Source organism: Eretmochelys imbricata, chromosome 3 (assembly GCF_965152235.1).
Source record: "Eretmochelys imbricata isolate rEreImb1 chromosome 3, rEreImb1.hap1, whole genome shotgun sequence".
In the NCBI taxonomy this organism is placed as follows: domain Eukaryota; kingdom Metazoa; phylum Chordata; order Testudines; family Cheloniidae; genus Eretmochelys; species Eretmochelys imbricata.
The window spans coordinates 141,178,915-141,204,298 of NC_135574.1; the positions used below are offsets into that span (position 1 = coordinate 141,178,915).

At 41.2% G+C, this 25,384-nt stretch overlaps 1 protein-coding gene across 1 annotated transcript in view; it reads left to right on the plus strand.

The window, feature by feature from the left end:
* KIF26B (kinesin family member 26B) overlaps positions 1 to 25,384 on the plus strand; it is a 411,118-nt gene that overhangs the window by 254,320 nt on the left and 131,414 nt on the right. The window contains exon 5 of the mRNA XM_077811877.1: positions 13,768 to 13,951. Coding sequence (XP_077668003.1) covers positions 13,768 to 13,951 — 184 coding nt within the window. The remainder of the gene's footprint in view (positions 1 to 13,767; positions 13,952 to 25,384) is intronic.

Consider the following 25,384-nt stretch of genomic DNA (forward strand, 5'->3'; position numbering starts at 1 on the left):
ATGTTTTTGAGATGGGGCAACCAGAACTGCAGGCAGTATTCAGGGAGCAGGTGTACCATGGATTTATATAGTGGCATTATATTTTTTTCCCTTTTCTAATGGTTCCTAACATTGTTAGCTTTTTTGACGGCCTCTGCACATTGAGCAGATGTTTTCAGGGAACTATCCATGATGACTCTAAGGTCTCTTTCTTGAGTGATAACAGCTAAATTAGACCATATCATATGGTATGTATAGCTGGGATTATTTTTTTGCACTTAGCCCTTGAATTTCATCTGCCATTTTGATGCCCAGCCACCCAGTTTTGTGAGAACTCTTTGTAACTCTTTGCACTCCATTTTGGACTTAACTATCTTGAGTAATTTTTTATTGTCTGCAAATTTTGCCATCTCACTGTTTACCCTCTTTTCTAGATCATTTATGAATATGTTGAACAGCACAGGTCTTAGGACGGACCGTGCTATTACTTCTCTTAATTGTGAAAACTGACCATTTATTCCTACCTTTGTTTCCTATCTTTTAACCAAAAAAAGAAAAGGAGTACTCGTGGCACCTTAGAGACTTAAAAATTTATTAGAGCATACGCTTTCGTGAGCTACAGCTCACTTCATCGGATGTAGTTCACAAAAGCTTATGCTCTAATAAATTTGTTAGTCTCTGTCAAGGTTCCTCCCCCACTCTGAACTCTAGGGTACAGATGTGGGGACCTGCATGAAAAACCTCCTAAGCTTATCTTTACCAGCTTAGGTCAAAACTTCCCCAAGGTACAAAATATTCCACCCGTCATCCTTGGATTGGCCGCTACCACCACCAAACTAAGACTGGTTACTGGGGAAGAGCTGTTTGGACGCGTCTTTCCCCCCAAAATACTTCCCAAAACCTTGCACCCCACTTCCTGGACAAGGTTTGGTAAAAAGCCTCACCAATTTGCCTAGGTGACTACAGACCCAGACCCTTGGATCTTAAGAACAATGAACAATCCTCCCAACACTTGCACCCCCCTTTCCTGGGAAATGTTGGATAAAAAGCCTCACCAATTTGCATAGGTGACCACAGACCCAAACCCTTGGATCTGAGAACAATGAAAAAGCATTCAGTTTCTTACAAGAAGACTTTTAATAAAAATAGAAGTAAATAGAAATAAAGAAATCCCCCCTGTAAAATCAGGATGGTAGATATCTTACAGGGTAATTAGATTCAAAAACATAGAGAACCCCTCTAGGCAAAACCTTAAGTTACAAAAAAGATACACAGACAGAAATAGTTATTCTATTCAGCACAGTTCTTTTCTCAGCCATTTAAAGAAATCATAATCTAACATGTACCTAGCTAGATTACTTACTAAAAGTTCTAAGACTCCATTCCTGGTCTATTCCCGACAAAGACAGACTATAGACAGACACACAGAACCTTTGTTTCTCTCCCTCCTCCCAGCCTTTGAAAGTATCTTGTCTCCTCATTGGTCATTTTGGTCAGGTGCCAGCGAGGTTACCTTTAGCTTCTTAACCCTTTACAGGTGAGAGGCGCTTTCCCCTGGCCAGGAGGGATTTCAAAGGGGTTTACCCTTCCCTTTATATTTATGACAGTCTCTAAGGTGCCACAAGTACTCCTTTTCTTTTTGCGGATACAGACTAACACAGCTGCTACTCTGAAACCTATCTTTTAACCAGTTATGGATCCATGAGAGGATCTTCCCTCTTATCCCATGACTGCACACTTTGCTTAAGAGCCTTTGGTGTGGGACATGTCAAAGGCTTTCAGAAAAGACCAAGTTCACTATATCCCCTGGATCACCTTTGTTCACGTGCTTTGTTGATGCCCTCAAAGAATTCTAATAGATTGGTGAGGCATGATTTCTCTTTACAAAAGCTGTGTTGACTCTTCCCCAACAAATTATATCTATATATGTCTGATAATTCTGTTCTTAACTATAGTTTCAACCAATTTGCCTGGTACTAAAGTTAGGCTTACCGGGCTATGTGGCTTCCTGTGTGACCTTGTACAAGTCACTTAATCTCTCTGTGCCTCAATTCCTGGGGGGCAGGGATTGTTTTGTGTGTTTGTACAGTATCTGCCACAATGGAACCCCAATTTAGTCAGCGCTGTCATCATAAATAATAATAAAATTTGTGAGCAATTTAAAAACTACATTGTTCCGTGAAAAAAAATGGAACTGCAATTGGTTTGTTCTTTAACAAACTAGAATTTATTTGTAATATGAACCAGCAGTAAAAATGAAACATTTCAAAAACTGCAGTATGCTTTTGAGCCCTTAGGTGCCTTTTGTCTTGGACTCCCCAGTGCCACACATGCCTTTTCAGTGTATTTCCATTGTGGTCAGTAGAAGCAGCCAACCAAGTTCATCATCTTTGGACATATGCTGTAGGACTAGAAGGAATTGGAGTACTGAGAACAAATGTCACCTCATAGTTGTCAGTGTTTAAATAAAGATCAGACAAAGATGTACAGGAAATCTTGGAGATCGTTTAACGTTGTAGCTTAAAATACAAGGTTGCCTGTCAGCTCTGATCCTTACGGAATTGCATTTCACTGTATATGCCTCAGTGAAATATCCAACTGTTGGTTTTTATTTGCTGGCTTTCAAAATATGACAAGAAAATGAAAAATACACAGTTTAGTGTCTCCTGTAGTTCTTCTGCTAGCCAGAATGTTAAACAGCAATAATACGACTTGTAGTTCTCTGTTGATGTTATGAGTGTGTTGCAATGACTGGGGCAAGATGAAGCAAAACTAGCTTGCTGCACTATGTGGTCAGATGTTAGCATCTGAGGTAGTGAAAGAACCCAAATCCTATAAACTTCATGAAAACTCCATTTAAATAATTAAGACTCTAAGGACTATTTTTAAATGGGCAGTAATTTATGGGCCTCACATTGGAAGGCTTGAAGTAGTAAATTCCTTGAATTTCCTGCCATAATTGTAAACTACTGACTCTTTAGTAAGGTCAGCAATGGGCTAACTAACCAGGAGCATGGTCATTCCTCTCTTATCAATCTTATTATTCCATTGATCTGAGGTTTGCCAAATCCCTGCATGTCAACATTTGGAAAAATCTATGTGGTGATGCTACAAAAGACTACACATCATCAGTGCAATCTCCTAGTCACCCCTAGCCCTTAATGCTTTCTAGCTAAATAATCAAGCCTGGAAATTTTGCACAGCTTTATTGTTTTATACTGAAACAGCATAAATGTAAAACAGTGCACACTGCTTTTCTGTTACTTTAAAGGCAGTACTAACTCTGGAAGGGTCCGGCAATAGTCTAACGCTAGATAGAAGCAAAGAGGATTTTCTCTTGACATTCACTTCTCACATCCAAATCTTTGGCATGACATAATTAATTTTACACCCTGACCTGCACAGCGCTGAGCACTCTCAACTTTGCTCCTGAAGGGTCATCAGGCCCTTTGCTGAGATATTTTTTCCCCAGTGACATGAAGGTACATTGCTAAGAAACCAAGCCAGTAATTGCTCAGTGGTTACATTTGATTTGATTTAAGTTTCTTAGAAAAATATGGAGCTGTTTTCCTTCCCATATTAAGCTAATGGTAACCATCTAATTTTATGGTATCCAAACATAATGGTTTAGCTTGATTCCTGCATCAAGTATGACACCTGTCTGACTCTCAAGACCTTGAAACTTTACAAGAGTCAGGAGCACTGTGATCATTGAGACTATTCTGTCTGTAAAGCGAAATAAAGGCATTTAAAGAGATTAAAGGGATAGGGGCAGGGACAGTAGTCAGTTGCAAACAAATACAATGTCACTCTGCACATACAGGAAGGATAAAGATGACCAGACTAAATATTAAAAGTAACTAATGATTTTGGGTACCTCAGTATTTGGTTGTCCTGCTTGAGACATTTATAAGGAGCCTGTGATTTTTAGATGGTATGTGGTCATCACTTTCTTAAAGTTAGGCTCATTTAAGGTGGGCACAGTGATGGGGGTGTACAAACACCACACTGGCCAGAAAAGGGTTAACGAGCTGTTGTGGGCTCAATGAGCTGTTGTGGGCTCAGTCAGCCCTGCCCTGCTACACTTGCAATAGGTGTCAGACATGGACCAGGAAAGAACAGACCTCCAGCTCATGCTCTGAGAGAGAGGCCTGGCTGGAGCCAGGAACTGCTTGAGAGACTGCTGCTTGCCAGAGCCTCCCTAGAGAAAGATAGGTCTAATGAGGGACTATTGTTTCCTAACAGTGCCTTACTTGTGCTGAGGGGTAAGACTGCGGCAGGTTGTGCCCCACCTAAAGGGAGCGGCAGCCAAATAAACCCCTTTTTGTTCATCCAGCCAAGGTCTTGGTAGTGGCTTGTCCTGAGCCCAGGAGCAACCTCAGGCACATGGGGTAGATAACGTGGACAGCAGCCTAGTTCCTGTAGTCTCACAAGCTGCTCCAGGCCCCTGTTGCAGATGCTCCCATTCGCAGCGTGGCAGCTGCCCGGCCTTGGCCCACTGAGCCAGCAGGGCAGCCAGGGGCAGCCCCCTGGGGCTGTCTTGGCTCAACTGGTGGGGGATGTGCAAACCTGCCCAGAAGAGACTGAGACATCCACTGAGACCAGCTTTGTATCAAGACTGATGTAGCCAGGAAGGAGCTTGTTAGTTTCCATCTGGAGTGCCCGTCCCTACAGTTTGCTATATGGGAAATTCCCCAAATTTTCAATGGGTTTCTCACCCTTTGAACTTCTGTGGGAGACAGCCCCAGGGTGTCTTAGTCCTAGCACAGTGGTCTCATTTGGCCAGATTCTGATCTCACTTATTCTGGTGTAACTCAAGAGTTACTTCATTGTAGCTGGTGGATTTACGCGGTGGAAATTCTGATGTGAAATCGGAATCAAGCCTATTGATTTCAGTAAGTTCTTCCTGTGTGAAAAAGGGCTCTGAATTTCTGGGCTCAGGCCCTGATCAAAGATTGAAGGATTTGGACCTATTTTACTGTCTGTTACAATTAAGTCACACCAGTGAATTTCTGGGTGAGTATAGCCCAGCTGTATTGGAGTCCAGTCATTAAGGTACTGTACGGGGCCTGTGTGTGCATTTAACCACCCAAGAAGTAAAAGATTGCTCTGAAATGTACAGCCTGGATAGCTTTATTGTTGCTATGAAATTGACTGCATACATAAATATAAAGGCAACAGTAAGGCCCAAGTGTTTACTGGGCATTAGAGACATGTTTATGGCATCTTTTACAGCGCAAGCAGAAAGCTCAAATTGTGGCCAGATTTTAAAGATACTGCACAACAATTAAACACAAATGCTAAGGGTCTGACAGGAACCTACAAATTCAGGAAACTTTAAACTGATGATTCTTATTCCATTCTGGATTCATCTCACTGGGCTAGATTGTCACTAGCTTTGGCTGCACTGGGAATTAAGGCAGTGTAAAACCCCCCTAATTCTCTGTTTGACTGTGCTCAGATTGTAATTCCAGGTGGAATGATGAGAGCAGACCCTAATCACCCAGTATTCCTGCTGCCTGGAAGGGGTCGGAAAGGGGTCTAGAGTGGAAGAAGCCTGCTCCTCTTCCCCTCATCCATTCACCAGCCAAGCTCACGGAGCAATTAAGTTACTAAAATGGAAAGAGGTGAAGTAAGTTACTTCTTCCCCCAGAACAAGATTCTGTGAGTTACAGTTCATGCTCTGATCTGCTGTTGGAGCGATGCACCTGTGTTAGGCTCTTTACTCAGGACAGGTTGTAAAATGACAATTTAGCCCCTTGTGCCAAGATATTATTATATATTGCCAATAAATTGGTTTGGGAGGTTGTGGAATCTCTGTCATTGGAGATTTTTAAGAGCAGGTTTGACAACACCTGTCAGGGATGGTCTAGAATAGGGGTTCTCACAACAAACTTTTTGGTGGCCTCAGAGTACGGCCACCAACCCTTGCTGGTGGCTGCACTGACATTTTTTCCTAAAATACTTAATTAACTTTAGGAAAAACAAATAAATATGTGCATATACGTGTCCAAATCATTGTAATTTATTTATGTAGGGTTTTTTCAGACTCAGTAGTAAAAATAATGTACAGTGGTCACTATTCTTTATGGACCTAAACAGAATAGAAACACAAAAAGGATGCTTTGCATGTTCTTGTCTTTTTGTTGTTTCTTCTGCTTTTTTGGTTGCTTTTTTTTAAAAAAAAAAACTTCCTACATAGTACGTCTGCTGCTGTGAAAATGATATTTGTATGTTTGTTAATATTACTTTTCACAGCAGACTTACTCAGCCCCAGCAAGCTCTGGGACAAATTATGCCCTGGATGGGGAGTAGGCAGGGAGACCATGGGGCCCAGGGATGATGGCATGGGTGGTGAGCCTGGGACCAGAACCTGCTATCGTGTGGATGGAGCACAAAGCCCTGTGGCCAAAGGCTGCCCCCGGCCCCCACCATGCCCCAGGGAAAGTGGGGAATTCACCAGCTGCCTGCGCCTCCAGCATTTGTGTCTCCAGAGGGGGGCGGGGCCCAACCTCCACTGGTGGCCCTGGAAGAGGGGCCACTGCTTACCCCCACCCCCCATCACAGCCCAGGAGGCTGTGGCCACAAGAAAAGCCCCTGGTGGCCACATGCAGCCACAGTGGCCACATTTGAGAAACACTGATCTAGAATACTTAATCCTGCCATGAGTGCAGAGAACTGGACTAGAAGATCTCTTGAGGTCCCTTCCCTTCCAGTTCTATGATTCTGTGAATGATTTCTGTTAATTACCCACACTGTCCTCAGAGCTTTAGAAGACATAAAGGAAGACCTGGCCTATGCACTGAGGCACTTTCTATTTTGATTGTAAGACTAAGGGCAGACACAAAAACACAGTAGGAACTCCCAGTGGATAGTGTTAACTTAATATCTTTCTCTTAGTAAAATGTGGTGCCTGAGGACCATCCAGAAGAGAAGCAAGTTCTAAGTAGATTGATCTAGTGTTCCTGAAAACCAGGAATGTCCTGCTTTCATGACTGATCCCTGTGTTCCCGCTGGTTTCACAAAAATCAGTATTTTGTCCTACCTTTCGTAAACCGCTGAAAATTGGCCACTGGAAGGAACCACTAGCCTGCAGAGCTATTGAAACTGGCAGCAGGCTGGCTGACGCATAGGTATCTCCAGGACCGCCGCCCACAGTGGCTGCCGCAATGATTGAAGCTTCTGAGTTGTGACAGTAATAACAAATAGTAACAGTGCCAGAAGAATGATCCCACCCTAAGGCAGAGCTTTGGAAATAATGTGAAGCATAATGTTTGCGTGACTGTCATCTTACTGTACACTATGTTGGCTGTTACCTTTATTAGTTTCATTCAAGCCACTTCTTTTTCTGGACCTGCAATGCTGCGATGACTCATTTTAAAATGAATGTATATATCCCAAACATAGCACACAACATGCAGATCATATTTGTCAACACTTCAATTGGAAATAATCAAAACAAACTGCAGGCTTCTAGTATACCTTTATCTGGCATTACACCGATTAGCAAGACTCATTTTCAGATTACACCTCTGCCAATAGGTGGCAATTGCAGTTTCTGCTTTTGCTGAAGTAAAAAATGTGGCCCAAATTTTCAAAAAGGTGGCCACTGATTTTGAGTGCCCAACTTGACACCATGGAACTGCCATAGGTGTCTCAAGCGGGACACCCAGAAACTGATACAAGCACTGTTACTGGCTACCTGTGAAAATGTTGTTTAGGCACAAACATTGGCAGCAATAGATGGGACTAGCAATTTCCTTATTTGTTGTGATATTAATTTTTAAAACTTCACTGAGTAAATATTTAGGGTGTTTGTGAAAGGCACTGCTTTCTAACTGTGACTTTTATCCATTTTCTAATAAAGTTGTAACAAGCAGAATGCAATGCATTTCTGGGTGAATAGAGCATAGCAGTTTAACTACTAGAGAAGTGTACTGATCTCCATGGGCCTAAATGTGAACTTTGTCCTTCCCCTGGAGAGCAGTTACTCGCACACCTAGAAGTACAGTATTGCTATTTTGAAATGGAATTTGTACATAAAAATAAGGAAAATAATTAGACCTGGTTTTTTAATGAACATTGCTAACACTAGAATCCCCATTGCTGGAAGTTTTTTTAGAACAGGGTAGACAAGCAGCTGTCAGAGATGGTCTAAGTATATTGTTCATCCTGCCTCAGTGAATGGGGCTGGACTAGATGACCTCTTAAAGTCCCTTCCAGCCCTCCATTTCTATGATTCTGTGCCCTCAATATGTATACAATGGCTTCTTCTGTATTATTCTCTATCCCTGACACTGCATACATGTTGGTTGCTTTTTCAACTATTGCAATGCAGCAAGCATGTTTTTATTGAGTTGTCCACAATGATACTAAGATCCTTTTGGTGAGCAGCTGCAGTTAATTTAGAAGCTATCAATGTATACAAGTAGTTCAAATTGATCCTTCCCCTGTGCATTAACTTGTACTTGTCAATGTTGAATTTTTACTGTTGCCCAATTACCTAGCTTTGTTAGGTTCTTCTGAAGTTTTCCATAAATATCTCTAGGCTTGATTCACCTAAATAATTTTGTCATTTGCAAATGTTGCCACCTCGTGTTCTCCTACATCCTGACTATTAATAAACATGAAGAATGGGTTTCATAGTACAGGCCTTTGGGTTACCCCACTATTCACTTCCTTCCTTGTGAAAACTGAGCTTTTAATTCTGTCCTTTCATTTCTGTCTCTTAACAAGTTTCTGAGCAATGCATTTTGCCCTTCTAACTCTTAAGAAATTACCTCTAAGCAATTTCTTCTTGGTTTCTTTAATAAACCCCAGTGAGGGTCTTTCGCTTTTTGAAAGTCCATCTCAATTAAGAATTGACTTTTGTGGGAGTGGCTAGCTGACCACTGATCCCTTTTGAAAATCCCCCTGCATATACACAGTTATAATGAGGGAGGAGGAGATGTCACAGCTTCTGAGTATTTGGGTGATGAAAAGTCATTCCTGACTCCCACAGGAACATGGTTTTCTTAGTTAAATTTGTTGTAAAAGTTGACCCTCAAAGTAGTGAACCCTGTCAGTCTGCCTAGAGCAGGGGTTCTCAGGACAATTTGTTTGGCAGCCTCAGAGTGTTGCTGGGGGCTGCTCTGACAATTTTTCCTAAAACACTTAATTAACTTTTGGAAAACAAATAAATATGCACATATACATGTCCAAATCAGTATAATTTATTTATTGCTAGCTAGTAAGTCTGTTGTGAAAAGCGATATTAATAAAGATACAAGTATCACTTTTCGCAGCAGCCTTACTTAGCCCTGGCAAGCCTGGGGACAAAGTAAGACCTGGATGGGGTGTCAGAGGAGGCAGTGGGGGCCAGGAGCAATGAGGGGGGATTGATGGGGCGGAGGGGAGGCAGCAGGGGGCTGGAGCCTGAAGCCCCACACCCAGAGCCTGCCGTCCCACTACCCCAGGGCTGAAGCCCAAAGCCAGAGCCCCGCCATGCCTGGGAAGGTGGGGAACTCACCTACTGCCTGCTTCTCCAGCATTGTGCCCCAACTGTCTTCAGAAGGGGGCAGGGCCCAACCCCTGCTGGCAGCCCCAGCAATCAACACCAAGGTGGTGCATCCAGGAACAACAGGGATGGGGAGGGACTGCTATTTTGCCCACAGCCTCCACCCCATCACAGCCCATGAGGCTGTGGCCGCAAGAAAAGACCCTGGTGGCCACATGCGGCCATGGTGGCCACATTTGAGAAACACTAGCCTAGAGGTAGACCTCTTCAGTACAGAGCAAATCCACCAGATAAGCTAGATCTTCAAAGCATTTCCCCTTTACTACCAATGGACCTTCTATCATATTTGGATTGAACTTTGAGTAGCTTTCGGACATCCTTTCTGCAATCTTGGACTCTAGCCCTGCAGTGAGATCCTTGACCACAGAGCTTCAAGCTTTCGCAAAGTCCCTAATATCACACACAGGTATTGGTTCACACAATACTGTATCCCATTACAGGAGTGGGCCCTTGGTCAGACAATGGAACAGTTTTAAGTGGGAATCACTAGGATCAGATGAGATGGTAATATAGATCTGGATATTGTCAGCTTACTGGTGATCTATAGGGCCATGCTACCATTATTATTACCATTTTTATTATAGTAGTTCTTAGAGGCTCCAAGTGAGATCAGATAGATACTGAACAAACACATAGTAAGAGAAGCTCTAAAGCCCTTACACTGTAAACAGACAAGACAGATAATCGGTGGGAGGGAATGCAGAGGCACAGAAAGGTGAAGTAACCTGTCCAAGTCACACTGCAGGACAGTGGCAGAGCTAGAACAGAATCCAAGTCTCCTGACTCCCAGTCTAGAGTCCTAGCCACCAGGCATCAACATGAATAAATATAATGAATCTCCAGGGGATTCGAGGTGTGAGAGTCCCCAGAGCTGACGATGCAACACCACGAACTCTAATTTCCTGAAAAGAATGAGTTGGAACCATTCTGACGCAACTCTATCCACCCTCACTAGCCCACGCAGCCACGTCAGCATTGCCTTGGGACTGTCTATTTCCAAATGACAGGTTTCAGAGTAACAGCCGTGTTAGTCTGTATTCGCAAAAAGAAAAGGAGTACTTGTGGCACCTTAGAGACTAACCAATTTATTTGAGCATGAGCTTTCGTGAGCTACAGCTCAGAAGTGAGCTGTAGCTCACGAAAGCTCATGCTCAAATAAATTGGTTAGTCTCTAAGGTGCCACAAGTACTCCTTTTCTATTTCCAAAGCAACTGATAGCTGGCCATATTGACCACTTTAGGTCCATCATGCAAAAGTCATTCAAATAAACTAATCTATCATGCAAACTAGCATCATCATGCAGCCTAAAGCCAGTTCAAATATGTTTAAAATATCTTTTTATTCAGAAGCCTTGGGAGGTATCCAGTTATTGCCTTCTTGATCAACTGTCAAAACCTGGGGGGGCAGGGGGCGGGGTCATAAGGCAGGGAGATGTAGTACTTTGCTCTTAAATACATTTTGCCACTTGCAGGTCAAAAAAGAATTTAGGGTTTTTCTTGAATGCCATCCCAAAGGTTATAACTGTCAAATCAGGATATAGTTCTGAAGTTTGGAAAGGCCGGTTATCCTACAAGTGTTTTTTCCCTTTAAAGAAAAATGTCAGCTATGGACTTCATTGGCTCAAGAAGGAGCTTAAGAAGATTATACTATCAGTATAGAAAAAGGGAACAACATAATGTTGGGGAAGAATAAAGTGGCATGAGAGAGAGAGAATGACTGAACCAACTTAGAACACATTTCTGAGGAAATATGCTCACGAACAGTTTTACCCTAGGCATGAGTTAATGCAGTTGAATGGGTGCAATTGAGGGTGTAATCTGGCCTGAGGTTTACAGAGCAATTGCCTGTCTTTACAAATAGACTGCTGAGCCTAAAGACATACACACAGCAGTGGATTTTTCAGCATAGCGAGATTTCTATCCAGCCCTACAGTTATTTGCAGTACAAAATTTTGCTTGAAATAAAGGTGTAAACATATTTAGGCCGGGACCCATTAGAAACTACAATTCAGAATGACCAGTGTTACCAATCCTCTCACGAACACATCTGAAATTCAAGCCAAGACTATGATGTATCAAAAGAACAAAATGTGATGCAATTCTTTTGGCAACCTTTTTAGGGTTGTTTTTTCTGTCTTCTCTCTGAGGAAGAAGAAGATCATCATAAAAGGGAAGGTTAGGTGATAAATCAAAGTCAGATACTAGAGGAACGGGATGGACAAGGAGCTGGAACAATAGAAGGTTCTTGTGGTTAAGGCACAGAACCAGGAGTCAGGTGACCTAGGTACCCCTTCCCGCAACTCTGCCACAGACTTGAGTGTCCTTGGCTGTCTCTTAGGCCAGAATTTTCAAAAGTGGCTTCTGATTTTGCCATCTTGGATGAGGCACCAAAATCAATGACAGCAACACTGGCCTTAAGATCTCTCTCTGCCTCAATTTCCCCATCTGTAAAATGGGGATAATAATAATTGCTTGACGCGGACACAAATATTCAAAGCTGAGATGAATGTATATATAAACATGTTTTATTGTATGTATTCTTTGGAGTAAATTGATTTGATCAGTTTCTGAGGTTTAGATTTGGCTGGTATGTATGAATCTGACAATTATGAAACTTTGGCCAACAAAAAAGCCAGACAGAATTTAGATTTCTGATTCTCATTTATACTCTGGAAAGGTAAAGGGGAGTTAAGTGGGCATAAATTATATTCATATCTACTTTAAGGCCCTTTTCTGTTGCTAGAACATGCAGCATCAAGGGACCTTGGTGTAATTGAGAATCAGGCCCCTAGAGTTCAGAATGATACATGCATCTCAGCTTGGAGTATTTTGGAAGAGATCATGTGGAGCTGTGCTAATGTACACCAGCTAAGGGTCTGCCCCATAATTGTGCCCATTTAACAACTAGGGAAACTGAGACACAGAGCAAAATAACATCAATATTATAATATACTCATTATATTTGGTTGCCTAGGTAGGGATACCAATGTGGAGTGTGTGTGTGAGAGAGAGAGAGTGTGCAAAACAACAACAATCAAGTTTAATTGCTGAATCTTTTCTCAGAGTTAGAAATCTGCTCAAATAAGAAAATGTGACCAAATATTTTTTTAATTGAAATAGAGTAAGAATCTATCATGCTAATGTAGGAAAGCCTAGCTTTTTGAGTCAAAGTCTGGACAAAAAAGCACCATTCTTGTCTAAAGTTATGTTGCTAAAACAAAGTCAAAATTAAACTTACTAAATTGTTAGTACAACTGTAGCTTGTGTGCTTCTCTCCACCTCCTTGCAAATAGCATAACTTTTGGTCACCACATGTTCAGATATTAGACTGGTTATTTTTTATGAGGTGGTAGAATTTTTAAAATAGCTTGTGGAAGGCTTCTTACATGTCAGTTAATTCACCTAAATATTTACTAATAACTAACATAATAGTGGGTGCTTACATCCAACCATTCCACAACTATTAATTCTTTAACCAAAGGCTTATGGGTGACAAACAATTCTTTGTGAACAGAAATAGCAGAATGTTCCACTGATTGGACTTAATTTTATAACGTAAATTGCTGTACGCTCATTAGCTTAATTATAGATTCTGGAGATTTCCTGCAGACTAAATTGGAGGATAGTATAGAGAAAGGGGCCTGATTTTGATCCTACCTTATTGCATGCTGCTGTGAATCAGGGATAACTTCACTGAAATCTGTGGAATTATACCAGTGAAAAATTGGTGTAAAAGAGATCTGAACAGTTGCCAACTTTCATGCGGTAAATAAGCACCCTGACTTTCACAATAAGTCAAAAATCAAGCTAATCCCATTTCAAAACAAGGCCAGAACAACACAATCCCTAAGAACCCCAACACTCTATGTGACTAGATCCCCCCGGCGTGCAGTCTGGGACTGTGCTGGGCCTACTGTGCACCCAGACTCTCTTCCCCGCCTTGCCCTTGCTTGCCGGGAGCCGATCAAAAAAAAAAAAGAAGCAACAAGCTGCAACAAGCTATAAGCCAAAAACTAGCCTCTAACAAGCAACTCACAAATCAGTTAAGCCAAAAACAAGCCCAATTTCTGCAGGTTTTTTTTTGCAGGTTTGGCATGTCTGGATCTGAATTACTTTTGGAGTCAATAAGGTCAAAATTGGGGATTCTCTATAAACGAGAAGCTGTGAATACATTAGTTATAACTTATTGTTTTGAGTAGAGTTTTTATTTTACTTAATTTTTTTTCCCCACAGGGCTGCTCAAAAGTTGAATCTATCATCCAAAAAGAAGAAACATAGGCCATCTACATCATCTGTGTCTGAATCTCCTCTCTTCTCTACCAACTTCAGCAGTATCCTTCAGACTTCCCCACCCCCCGCACCACCATGTTTGCTGAGGGCAGTCAACAAAGTGAAAGACACCCCAGGGTTGGGCAAGGTAGGCATCACACTATCTCTAAAATAATTGTTTTTCTTTGAGAGGAGAAAAATATCCTATGCAAAACATTAATAGAGTACTAGGCCTGTTGTGTTTTTTTTTTTTTTGTTTGCCATACCCTGAAACTTGTCTTCAGTATCCACTCACAAGTCTGACAAATTGGTTGCTTAATGCAGGTGACCTTCTAATAAAGCTGAAGCAAATTTGTGCTCAATGAACCAGACTCAATCCTGTTGGCATAACACAGGTTTCAAACTCCTTGCTGTGGTAAATGAAATGCCGGTGAAATGACAAGAGTTGTCTGCAACCCCAACTCCACCTGGGGCCTTGCAGTAGGTTGGTCTCTATATTGACAGCTACAGCTCAGTCTTATCTTCTGTCCATCGATTCTGCCCCCTTCCCCCAATCAAAACCCCTTTAATATACTGATTGGCTACAGATCCTTAAGTACATGATGGCAGCACTAGGCCAGCTTGAAGATACATTGATATATCTTCTCTCCAAACCAGCCTCCACTGTTGGGTCATCTATGGTACCCTTCCATGGTTGAAGCCCCAGGGCGAGATAGCTGCTTGCCTTACCTGAGGGATAATCCCTTCTCTAACCCCCTGTACAAATACCCTGCCATCTTAGGTGTGAGTCTGGCCCATTTCATTGGGGAATACTTTGGGACAGTTGCTCAAGACAGGAGTTAGTCTCTAAGGTGCCACAAGTCCTCCTTTTCTTTTTGCGGATACAGACTAACATGGCTGCTACTCTGAAACCTTAATAAAGATAGTCTCTTATACAGGTTTTTAGTATATTATGCTTTTCTGTAGTCATCAGGTGCTAAGTGAAGACACTGAATTTGCTGAAAACCTCTTTCCTTTTTAGCAGAGAAATGGTAATGTTCAATCTGGACATACTGTACACAGAATGTGCCTCACTGTTTCCATTGCTGCCCTTGGGCACTAAAGGAAAGAGTCAGGCAATGACATGATTTTTCACAGAACCACATCCATTATTTTCATGGATGGCTTATCATCTTAGAGGGCTCACGGGATTTTTTTTTCCCTCCTGGTTTGGATGAGAAGTACTGTGTGGGCCTGATACTGGTACCATTACTTCAGTGGGAGCTGCAGGATTGGGCCCTAACTATTAGTTGTTCCAAGCATTTAGTATGACAACCAGGTACAAGATTTGAACAGTCCTGTTTTGAGTAATGTAATCTTTAAATGATTTCCACTGCAAAGTTTTCTATGTCCTCCCAGGGCTCTTATGTTTCCAGAATCAAGATGAATAAAGTTTGCATTTACGAATAGTGAGGGATGTGCTCATGGAGGCAAGGAACCAAAAGTAGCATTGGGCCTAATCGTTCAGTCTTTATTCAGACAAACCTCTTGTTGCCTTTAATGGGATTTTTTTCCTGAGTAAGGGCATCAGGTTTCTTTCCATAATATGGAAAGGGCTATGCAAATATACACATACAGCTCTGCCAATATGCTTCAGTTCTGACCTGCTACATTCCTGCTATTCTATCTCTGGGCCTCCACTGAGCATGGAGTTCCAGTTGTGTGGTAGTTTTTTTATATCCACAAACAGAGCCAAGATTAGCCTGTCTACCAAAACCATTTACATTTGGAACCCAAGTAAGGAACTGAGGGCTTGTCTACATTACTGCGCCAGGTCGATCTAATAGTGAATAGCGTAGCTGAAGTCGATGTACTTAGATCTACTTACCGCGGTGTCTTCGCTGCGGTAAGTCGACAGCTGATGTTCTCTCGTTGACTACGCTTGCGCTTCTCGTTCTGGTGGAGTACCGGAGTCGACTGGAGAGCGCTCAGCGGTCAACCCCCACTGGATCGATCGCTGCCCGCTGATCCGGCGGGTAGTGCCGACAAGCCCTAAGTCTGTGGGAGTAGAAGGGCATTGTATTCATCCACTCTACTATCCCACCTAACTCTCACGTACAGCCTCATTTTCTCCAAGTGTAACTCTACTCTCTCCACTGTAATAAATGGAATAACACCCAGGATCATTTGGATTCTAATCTTCATTTTATGATACTGTGATAGGTGGTGGCTTTTCAGAGTCTCTTTCCCTTCCAAAACCTGTCCCCTTTGGGAACCTTACTCCAGTCTTTTAAGTACACAGGTATGGGGGAACCTGGGGAATGTTCAGGCTCTGGGTTTTCCTTTTAGAGAATCTATAGAGGTCTAGCTTATTTATGGTGGTAAGGTATGGCTAAACCCTCACCCAGGATTTAGCCATATCTTCTATCCCTGTCTTCAGTGATGGGCTTGTACCTGGCCTGGTGAGTCCTTGTGGGAGGCGGAGGTTTACATGCTGTCTTCCTCCCAGCAACCCTGTTGTAAGAATCCACTAACTCTGAGGCACAGTAGCTTTCCTCCTGGTTTCCACCCATTCCAGTAACAAGTTCTCCCTTTTAAGATTGCTTCCTCCCAAGTGGAGCAGGCTCTGCAGTTGTGCTGCTTGTTAGCCTTCTCCTGATTGGGATGAGGGTGTGCCCCATCCAAGGTACACAAGAGAATATTTCTTTCTAAATGAATTTTTTGTCATCTAGTAGTAACTGATATATTTAGGAAAGAAGCTGTACAAAGAGTCATAAATGAGGGCTTTTAAAATATTTAATGTGTGCTTCTTCAAAGAAAGTAGTTGTCACAAATTAGATTTAATTCATAGAATCAAAACAAGTGAAAATAGTTAATTCTGAAATATTTCTGTACCAAAAGCTGTCTAGCCTGCATTTCCATTTCTGTCCTCTTCTGTTTCTCCTATGAGTCACCTTATAATTATCACCTACAATTCATATACGTTCATCAAAATTGTTCCCATCAATTTTCCTCTGTAGCATAATTTGCATTTTAATATGTCAGGGATAGGTGTGAGGCATAATAAATTGATAATTGCAGATGGAGAATGTAGTTTGCCAGTCAGACTGTGGAGACCTCAGATCTAGTGATGGAAATTTTCAACCTATTGGATCACTGAGACATTAATTATTATTTACATACTTATTGTTTGGCAGTGCCCTGCTTCAAAGATAAATATTTCCTATATGGCTGTTCAAGAAGCTCTGTTAATTTCCCCCACATTTCCTTTCAAATATTTGCATTTAAATGGAAGTTAAAGTGTAGATTAAAGTGAAGGATGTGGAGTTAGGTTTAGGAAATTCAAGACTTTACTTTGTTGGTTGGGATTGTGGCTAATCTGTTCTGGAATAATAGGAGGCTATCAAAACATGACCAGTATAGCAAAGGTCTGATTAATTGTGAGTGAAGACTGAAATATCTGGCTATTTGATATTTAATTGTGATACAAGCCAGGTTTTAGCCATCAGCAAAATATTCAGAGGTATTAACGTTACTTACCAGCTCAGATACAAAGGTGGTAGGTATAGAATAAGAATATAGATTGACTGATGTATTAGACTTAAAAAGTGAAGTCAGGGTCAGGTGTTTAACAACTTCTCGCACCCAAGACCGTCCCATAAAACATACTGTAACTGACTGGAATTTGGAACAAGCATTGTCTTCTTGTTAACACTCAACCCCAGAGGAGGAGGAAGGGCCTCTTTCAGCACTGATTTACTCCTGTTTTGACGGGTGTACTTCCACTGATTTCAGTAGAATCTCACCAGAGTCAAACTGGAGCAAAGCAGTGAAGAATAAGACCCATAATCAGGAAGCTGTGCAAAGGAAAAATAGATGTCTTGATTGTTCTGTGGCCCTCCTCTGTTGGATTCATTTCCAACAAATTCTAATTAAAGAAAGAGATACATGGCCTGTACTGCAAATAAATTAGCAGTGGAACACACACACATCCATCAATATCTAGCCCACAGGTGCTTCAGCTTCCATGTACTAGTGACAGTAGCTGGCTAGTAACCAGATGTTTGTGTGGGATCCCCACAGTTTTACAGAAATAGATTGAGTTGTCTTTTGGGCATGAATGATAATCCTCTTCCATAGCATGCAACAGATGGAGCCACTACACTTGCTTCTCCTTTGCCCCCATCTCTGAGTCATGGTCATATTCTGTACTCTTGTTCACATCTGGGTGGCAGATTAGTTTGGTTGGATTTAGACATACGTATGGAGTGTAGTTGTACTCACTGTTTGCACAGGACATCTTTAAATTCTTTTGTACTTTTATCTCGGCAGTATATATTGTAGGTTAGCCTTTTTCAGTCAGAGAACTGAGCAGAGGAGCAGAAAGGTGCTCTCTGTACAACTGATGAACAATACCAGGATTTCACTCAGCATTAGAATATTGTGGTAAATGTTAGAGCTAGTTGGAAAAATATTTCCTCCTCCCCACGGAACACTTCAATTTTTTGTTTAAAAAATAAAAATAAAATGTTTTTGGTTTTTGGCCAAAACCTGAAAATTTTCAGTTTCCAGATTTTCAATGCAAACTTGAAATTTTCTGAAGAGCAGACACTTTTAGTGAGAAATTTCATTTTGTCAAAAATCCAATTTTCCATTGAAAAACAGTTTCAATGGAAAATTTTCAACCAGCCCTAGCAAATGTACTGCTTGCATGCGGCACTTGGTTTTTCATGGCCTGATGTGGTTTCTGTTGTTTTTCTGCAAGTATCCTTATAAAATTCTGCTACTGAAAGATGACATTTGTGTCAAGGGCAGAGACCAAATGGTTGTTTGCTCATATACTGTATTGTGATAAAAGGATTGTTTTTTAAAGCCGAAAATAAAATAGTAATGCACTGTGAGTGAAATTCAGCCCCGGACAGATGGCTGCCATAGGAATTAAATGAGATTTAAGAGATGCATGACTCTAATGTGGATGCTCTGCATAAGGGGGAATTTCAGCACATTAGGAGAAGCTGAATACACTTTGTAATACATAAGCCTAACCACGTTCTGACTGACAAACACTGATAGGTAGATTAGTAGCTGAAGTGGCGATTGCTCCTGATTCTGTCCATTTTCTATTGTCTGTGCCGTGATTAGAGATATATTTATTAATTGCTTTTGATTTCTTCGGTGCCTGTCCCAGTCTCTAAGTACTTCACGTTATTTAAAAACACTATTATTTGGTTAAAAAAAATCCAAAATTTGCCATACAATTCATGGAATATTCCATAACAGCAGAGACTGGCCTTCCAAACAAACACAACCTTCAAACCAGAAATCCATATCAAGATTTCACCAGACCCTAAGACAACTCCCTTCCAACACCCATGAAAAGATATAGGCTGGATTTTCATAGGTCCCTAAGAGCTGGGCATCTGACTCCTATTGAAAGTCAGTGGGATTTCGACACACAACTCCCTCAAGCCTCTGTGGTCGTCCCAGTCATTTCCCAGACACACAGAACAATATAACTGGTGTATGTTGTACAACACGGGTGTTACAATACTTGCTTGTATTTACATTAGCTACAGGTACAGATCGTAGATTATTTGAATAATCCTGGTCAGAAAGTGATTCCAACAGTTGTTTCACTACCTCTTTTAACTCCCTAACTCCTCTTTAGCACTTCATTGGAAAGCAAAGACAGAAAGCTGGATTGAAAGGAAGAAAACCAATATATGTCTTGTTTTGTGGGTTTAATCACAGGCAAAAAAATCTTAGCGTAGAAGTGTTTGTATTTTGACGAGCAGATTTGTGGATGTGAGGAATTTGTTGGCAACATCCCTGTGTGCATTGAGTGGGCGTTTATGAAAATCCTGTATTAAGGTCAGCAGAAAACCAGATGCAACTTCTGAAATATGTACAGTAGCTCCCTTCATTGACATCCATTTTGAAGTTTTTTAAAGTGAAGCAGGGGAAAGGTTTGTCTCTCCTTTGGAAACCTTCATCCTTGGGAGTACAGAGAGAAGAACGTTAACTGTTACAGGACAAATGAGATCTAAACCCATTACCACTTGAACACAATTTATGAGGAGAAGAGTGAAAACTGTTTCTTTTCAAAGTTGCCATGGTTACTGAAATGGAAAAAAGAAGAAATACCCCATGAGGCGTTTAAAGGACACGTGTGTTCATCATTGTTGTCAACATGATTGTTCTATAAATTAAATAGTTAGTTCCACTTGGAATGAAATCCAGGTGGCCTTTTGCCCTCCAGTTAGTTGCTCATAACTGAAATTTTCTCCAGCAAGCACGTTGAATGGATCTGGCTGAGGCTTTCGTACATTTTGGCCAGATTCCTTCTGTGTGCGCGCTACCAGAAGGATTTTAAATATTTTCTTCACTTCAAGCTGCATTAAAAGACAAAAGATGAAATTAAGAGAAGTTGGAAGAATTGCTATAAGCTGTTACTCACCGGCCTTCCCAATCATATTTTCTAGGTACAGTTAATTTGCACTAAATTAAAGCCCAGCCTGATGGTGCCAGTGCCACGCTCCCAGTTCTGTGCTGGAGCACTGGGCCAGAACGTGTCTGGCTCCCGCCTGGCTATGCAGGGGAGGGAGTGTGTGTGTGCAAGAAACCTCCACTCACTTGTGCACCCACCATTTGAAGGGATTGCCGTTGTTATGGTTCCTGCTGTCTCCTAAGTGCAGGAACTGCTCTCTGCTGGAATCCCTGCAGGCAGTGCAAGGCACCCCAAAAAGAGGTGAGGAAGAGGTTATTTTTCCTAACCTATGCCAACCGGCCAGCATTGCTGTGTGACTGGGCCAGTGTTGCTAAACTCCTGGAAATGGTAATGTAGTTATTGTATGATTGGGATCTCTGGGAAGAAAATCTGCTTCAGTGGAATTCCTGTGCTCAACTAGAATCAGAATTTAATGGTGAAATTTTACTTTCAAATCTGCAAGGCAGATCTCAGTTCCCACTGCTGACCTGAGAGCAGAATTTTGCCCTAAGTGGAAAAGATCTTTTACAAACTGCTGTGGCAGGAATTTCATTTTCCCCTTAAATCTAAACAGCACAGAGGCTGAATAGAGCAACATAAAGAGACCTTTGACCTCTCGCCTCCTGTCACAATCACATTTTAGATTAATCTCAGCAAAATTAAATGATGGCTGACTCTGTCAAAAAAAAGTGTGGGCAGTAGATATCTTGGGTCCAACTCTGATGTTATTCACACCAGTTTTGCTGCAGAGTAATCCTATAGATGAGTCACTCCTGATTTACCCTGATGCAAACCCCCAGAGTGGCATTTCTTCATGTCTTTGTCTATCTTGTATTCTTTAGTGGCTCAGTGGAAACCTACCAGTGCTGATCATCACTGTCTCATTTGAATGGGAACTCATCTAAAGAAAAATATGGACAGTGGGTCACTGTTTAGTAAGTTGTGAGTTTTCCTTTGGTACCTCAAAATCTACAGGAAATGGTGTTTCTTTTCCCACTGAAGTAGTTTAATGCACTCAGATACCGTGGTCATGGGTGACTTTATAGAAACATAGATGGACTGAGGGAGGTTCTAGACAAAGCTCTACAGTAAAACAGAGGATGGGGTTAGCTTTAGAAATAAAACTGTTTACCTTATTCTACCAAAGGTCCCCGTTCAGTGATAGAAGAAAGCAGTTTCTTCTGTGATTCTTTAACATGGTTCTATAGCATAGTTTCTACCATGAAACTTGATTGTTTCACATGATTTGACTTCATGTTTTTAGCTTAATTTCACTTTTAGCTTTGGAGTACAATTTAAAAAAAGGTTTACACAAAAACCTGTGAACTGATACAGTTGAGTTTTGCACACTTCTAATTGGCTTATCCACACAGTGCCCTAGACCTTGTGCTGGACATATGTTTTTATGCTCATTAGTGTAGGCTACTTCATTGTGGTAGTGTATTTGTGTGATGTCACTAAAGGGCAAAGTAACTATAATTGCTTTGTAGATCACTAGCCAACCACCTGCCGTGATCCATGAGATTCAGTCAACACAGCTCAGCTGATATGGTTGCTGAAGTCTAATGAATCTAATGAAAGAAGCTCTAGAAATCCTTAACAACCGGTCAATATATTAAGTGATCTTTTCTGTAGGGTTGAAAAACACAAGGCATATTATATTGCTTCAATTATGACAAAAGTACAGTAGCCATATTTTATAAATCTCTTACACAAATATAAATTACAATTCTTTTAGATTATAAAAATTCATCCTTCTTAACAGTTTGATTTCTTTGGACCTTTGGACCTTTTATTTTTACTACTTCTGATACTTAGATCAAAATTGTACTCTCTATATAATAATATTTTGTGGCATTCTAGTAGACCTAGTTAATCCCTTCCACTTCACTTCTGGAGCTTTCCAAAGTGCAGTTTAAAACTCTTTCCCCCCTTTTTGCTCATGTTTAAATCCCTGTAGAGAAGGTTAATACAAATCAGGAAAGTCAAGATCAAAGAATCTGAAAATTACAACAATGATTCTAGTGCAATGCTAGTAAGAAATTTAGATGCTGAATACTTCCCCAAACCTAGGAACTTAGGTAGGCTGGTTGGTTTGTTTTTTAAGATCTTATTAGTTCAGGGGGCAATAGTATAGTAAGTGCTGGGGGGGAGGGATAGGTCAGTGGTTTGAGCATTGGCCTGCTAAACCCAGGTGAGTTCAATCCTTGAGGGGGCCATTTAGGGATCTGAGGCAAAAATTGGGGATTGGTCCTGCTTTGAGCAGGGGGTTGGACTAGATGACCTCCTGAGGTCCCTTCCAACATTGATATTCTATGATTCTATGCTTAAGCCCACAGTATTTAATATGGATATTTTTTTCTTAAATTCCAAAAGCCCATTTCTTCCTCCCAGCCCTTTCCCTGTGTGTTTGACTCCTCTCTGCATGTGTCCATGCGCAATGTTCAGTGGAACTGACAAGATGGTAAAGCTGTTGGAGGCTTCAGTACAGCACTGCTCTAACAATACTGACTAATGATCCAATGAGCTTATTGATTAAGCCCCGAAGGTCGCTCTGCTTTTCTTTTTCTTTAAAGGCCTGGGCTTTACCTTGTGCCTCTAACACAGCATTGATTAAACAGTCAGTCTAGCTGGGGAAGATCTTAGATTTTAATAATGTGAGTGCCTTGTGGACACCATCCCTCCCATTTACTCTCCTCTGTGAACCCATTTCCCCTCCCATTTGTGATTCCAACAGAGCACAGCTTGACAACTTCTGTCTTCGGCATTCACCGGTTCCTTCACAATTCCTCTGAGACATCCTTTCTCTCCATGCTCCGGAACTTCATCTGCTTCCTTCCTTCCCCACTCCCTGGTGCCTCAGGAACAGCCACCACAACTACAGTTACTCAGTGGCTAAGAGAACAGGCTTGCTTATATTCTGGGAGTAACATTACTCCAGGACCATCCATCAGGAGGCATAAAAGCAAGATCCTTGCAGAGCCCTCCCTCCGGATTCTGAGCATGTCAGGCCCCATCCCCAGCTTGGCTGGCTAGCGAACACCATGAAGTCATCCACAATCCTTGGTTCAATTTGGTAATAACTAACCTGTAAACCATTGGGGTTGCCTCCATCTAGTGAAGAGATGGCCAGACTTGCGGGTACCAAATCTTTGGGACTTGGTAAAAATGACCTTGCTGGCTTTGCATTGTATGGCTGAGTATTTGGTCATATGTGAACAGAGGGGGAAGGTGTGCGAATGCACATTTTTGATCTGATCTCAGGTGTAGGAGAGGTCCAAGCAGTGCCCCCTGCCATGCATGGCTGACCATTCTGGAAATTAGTCAAGATGCCACAGTACTCCACAAAAATCAGAGCATATGGGCACCTAAGGCTTTCTGTGGACCTTAGGTGCTCATATTGTAACATTTTCTCCAGACCTGAAGAAAAGCACTATGTAAGCTCAAAAGCTCGTCTCTCTCACCAACTGAAGTTGGTCCAATAAAAGAAACATTACCTCACCCACCTTGTTTCTCCAATATCCTGGGACCAACACATCTACAACAACACTACAGATATATTGTGTCTCTGTTAGGCAGAACTCTGAATTGATTTCATTAGGGACTTCTGCTTAGAAACTGATGGTGGGATATAATGCAGGATGTGGGATAATAAAATGAAACAGCATTTGGATCACTGTTTAATCAATCCTAAATGATTCATTCTGTGTATTCAAATAGGTCCTTCTATATTGTCATTAATACGGTCTCAGTTAAAATACACTTTTAGACACTAAAATACAAATTGTAAGCTACAATAAGCATCCTTTCAAAGTTCACATTCCTGCTGTCTAAAAACTATAACTTATGAAAATGTATTTTCCACATTTTGTATGTGGTAAAGGTGAAAACAAAGTTTGCAATCATCAGCATGATCAGTCATGAGATTAATTCTTTATATAAAAACAGGTGGCAAGTTAATCCATTTTTAAAGTCTGTGGCCCTCAAAACTTCTACTCTAGGGAATGGAGCATGATACACACACAGCACAGAGATGGCCAGTGGCATGCTGGTTGAGTATGTCAGTTGAGAAGATAAAATTTTAAGCAATAGTGCTTGTTTCATAGTCTACATATATTATATATAGATCTTGTTACAAAGTAATTACTGGTGTGTATAACTAGTATATGCACCATATATTTTGTAAAAGAAAGACAACACCTGCCAATAATATATTAATAGAAAACTATTATGGAATTTAATTCAGAATTATGTCCTTTCTGTACTTTGGTTTAACCATCCCATATGTAACAGGAAATTTTATTCCCTCTGTAGGGTGGTTCATAACACTGACACAATTGATAGAAAATGCTATTAAATTCCATAGGTTTTCAAATTAATTTATATAGAGCCCTTTATTGCATTTCTATAAAATTCATGGCTTCATCTGTGTTACATTCTGCAGGAACCTTCCATAAATTTCTTCAATTTATAAAACTCTCTTTTTCATTTTATTTAGGAAAAGCTATTGTCTGAAAGTGCTCTATGTCAGAATATTAGCAAGAAATGGATTGTGTGTACCTTTGTGCTGTAAATTAGCCTTTATTACTGCAGATACTTCCATGATAGATACAGAGAGGTAGAAAAACATATCTGTCAGTCCTTTCCCTCCTCCCCTCTTCTCCCACAGGAAATATGACGTGTATTTTAAATTGTTGTATACAAGTGTAGGATTAACTATCTTTCTTTCAAGTCTTTTCTTCTTCCCACCCTTCTGTATCCTTGAAGGTTTATCTGAACACAGTCAATTAGAAATAGAAATATGCTCTTGACTAGATTGGCCCCAGCACCTTAATCCAGATTCCAGCAGCTGCCTGACTTAAAAAGCCTTCACCGTCCAGGAAAATAACTTAAACCACTGGATTTTGCCTTTTAAATTGCTGTCAGCTATCAGGAGCAGTGGTAAGGTATGTGCTGGCAAGAGATCTGACAGAGGTGCTGAAGATGTGTGCTGTCTGGCCACACAGAAGGTGAAGGCATGCACACTGATTGATAACAGCATGTGCAGATGTGATAAACATAAGGAGGCCCATGCTTCTTTGGGGAGACTGAATAGCAACACAAATGAGGAAACGG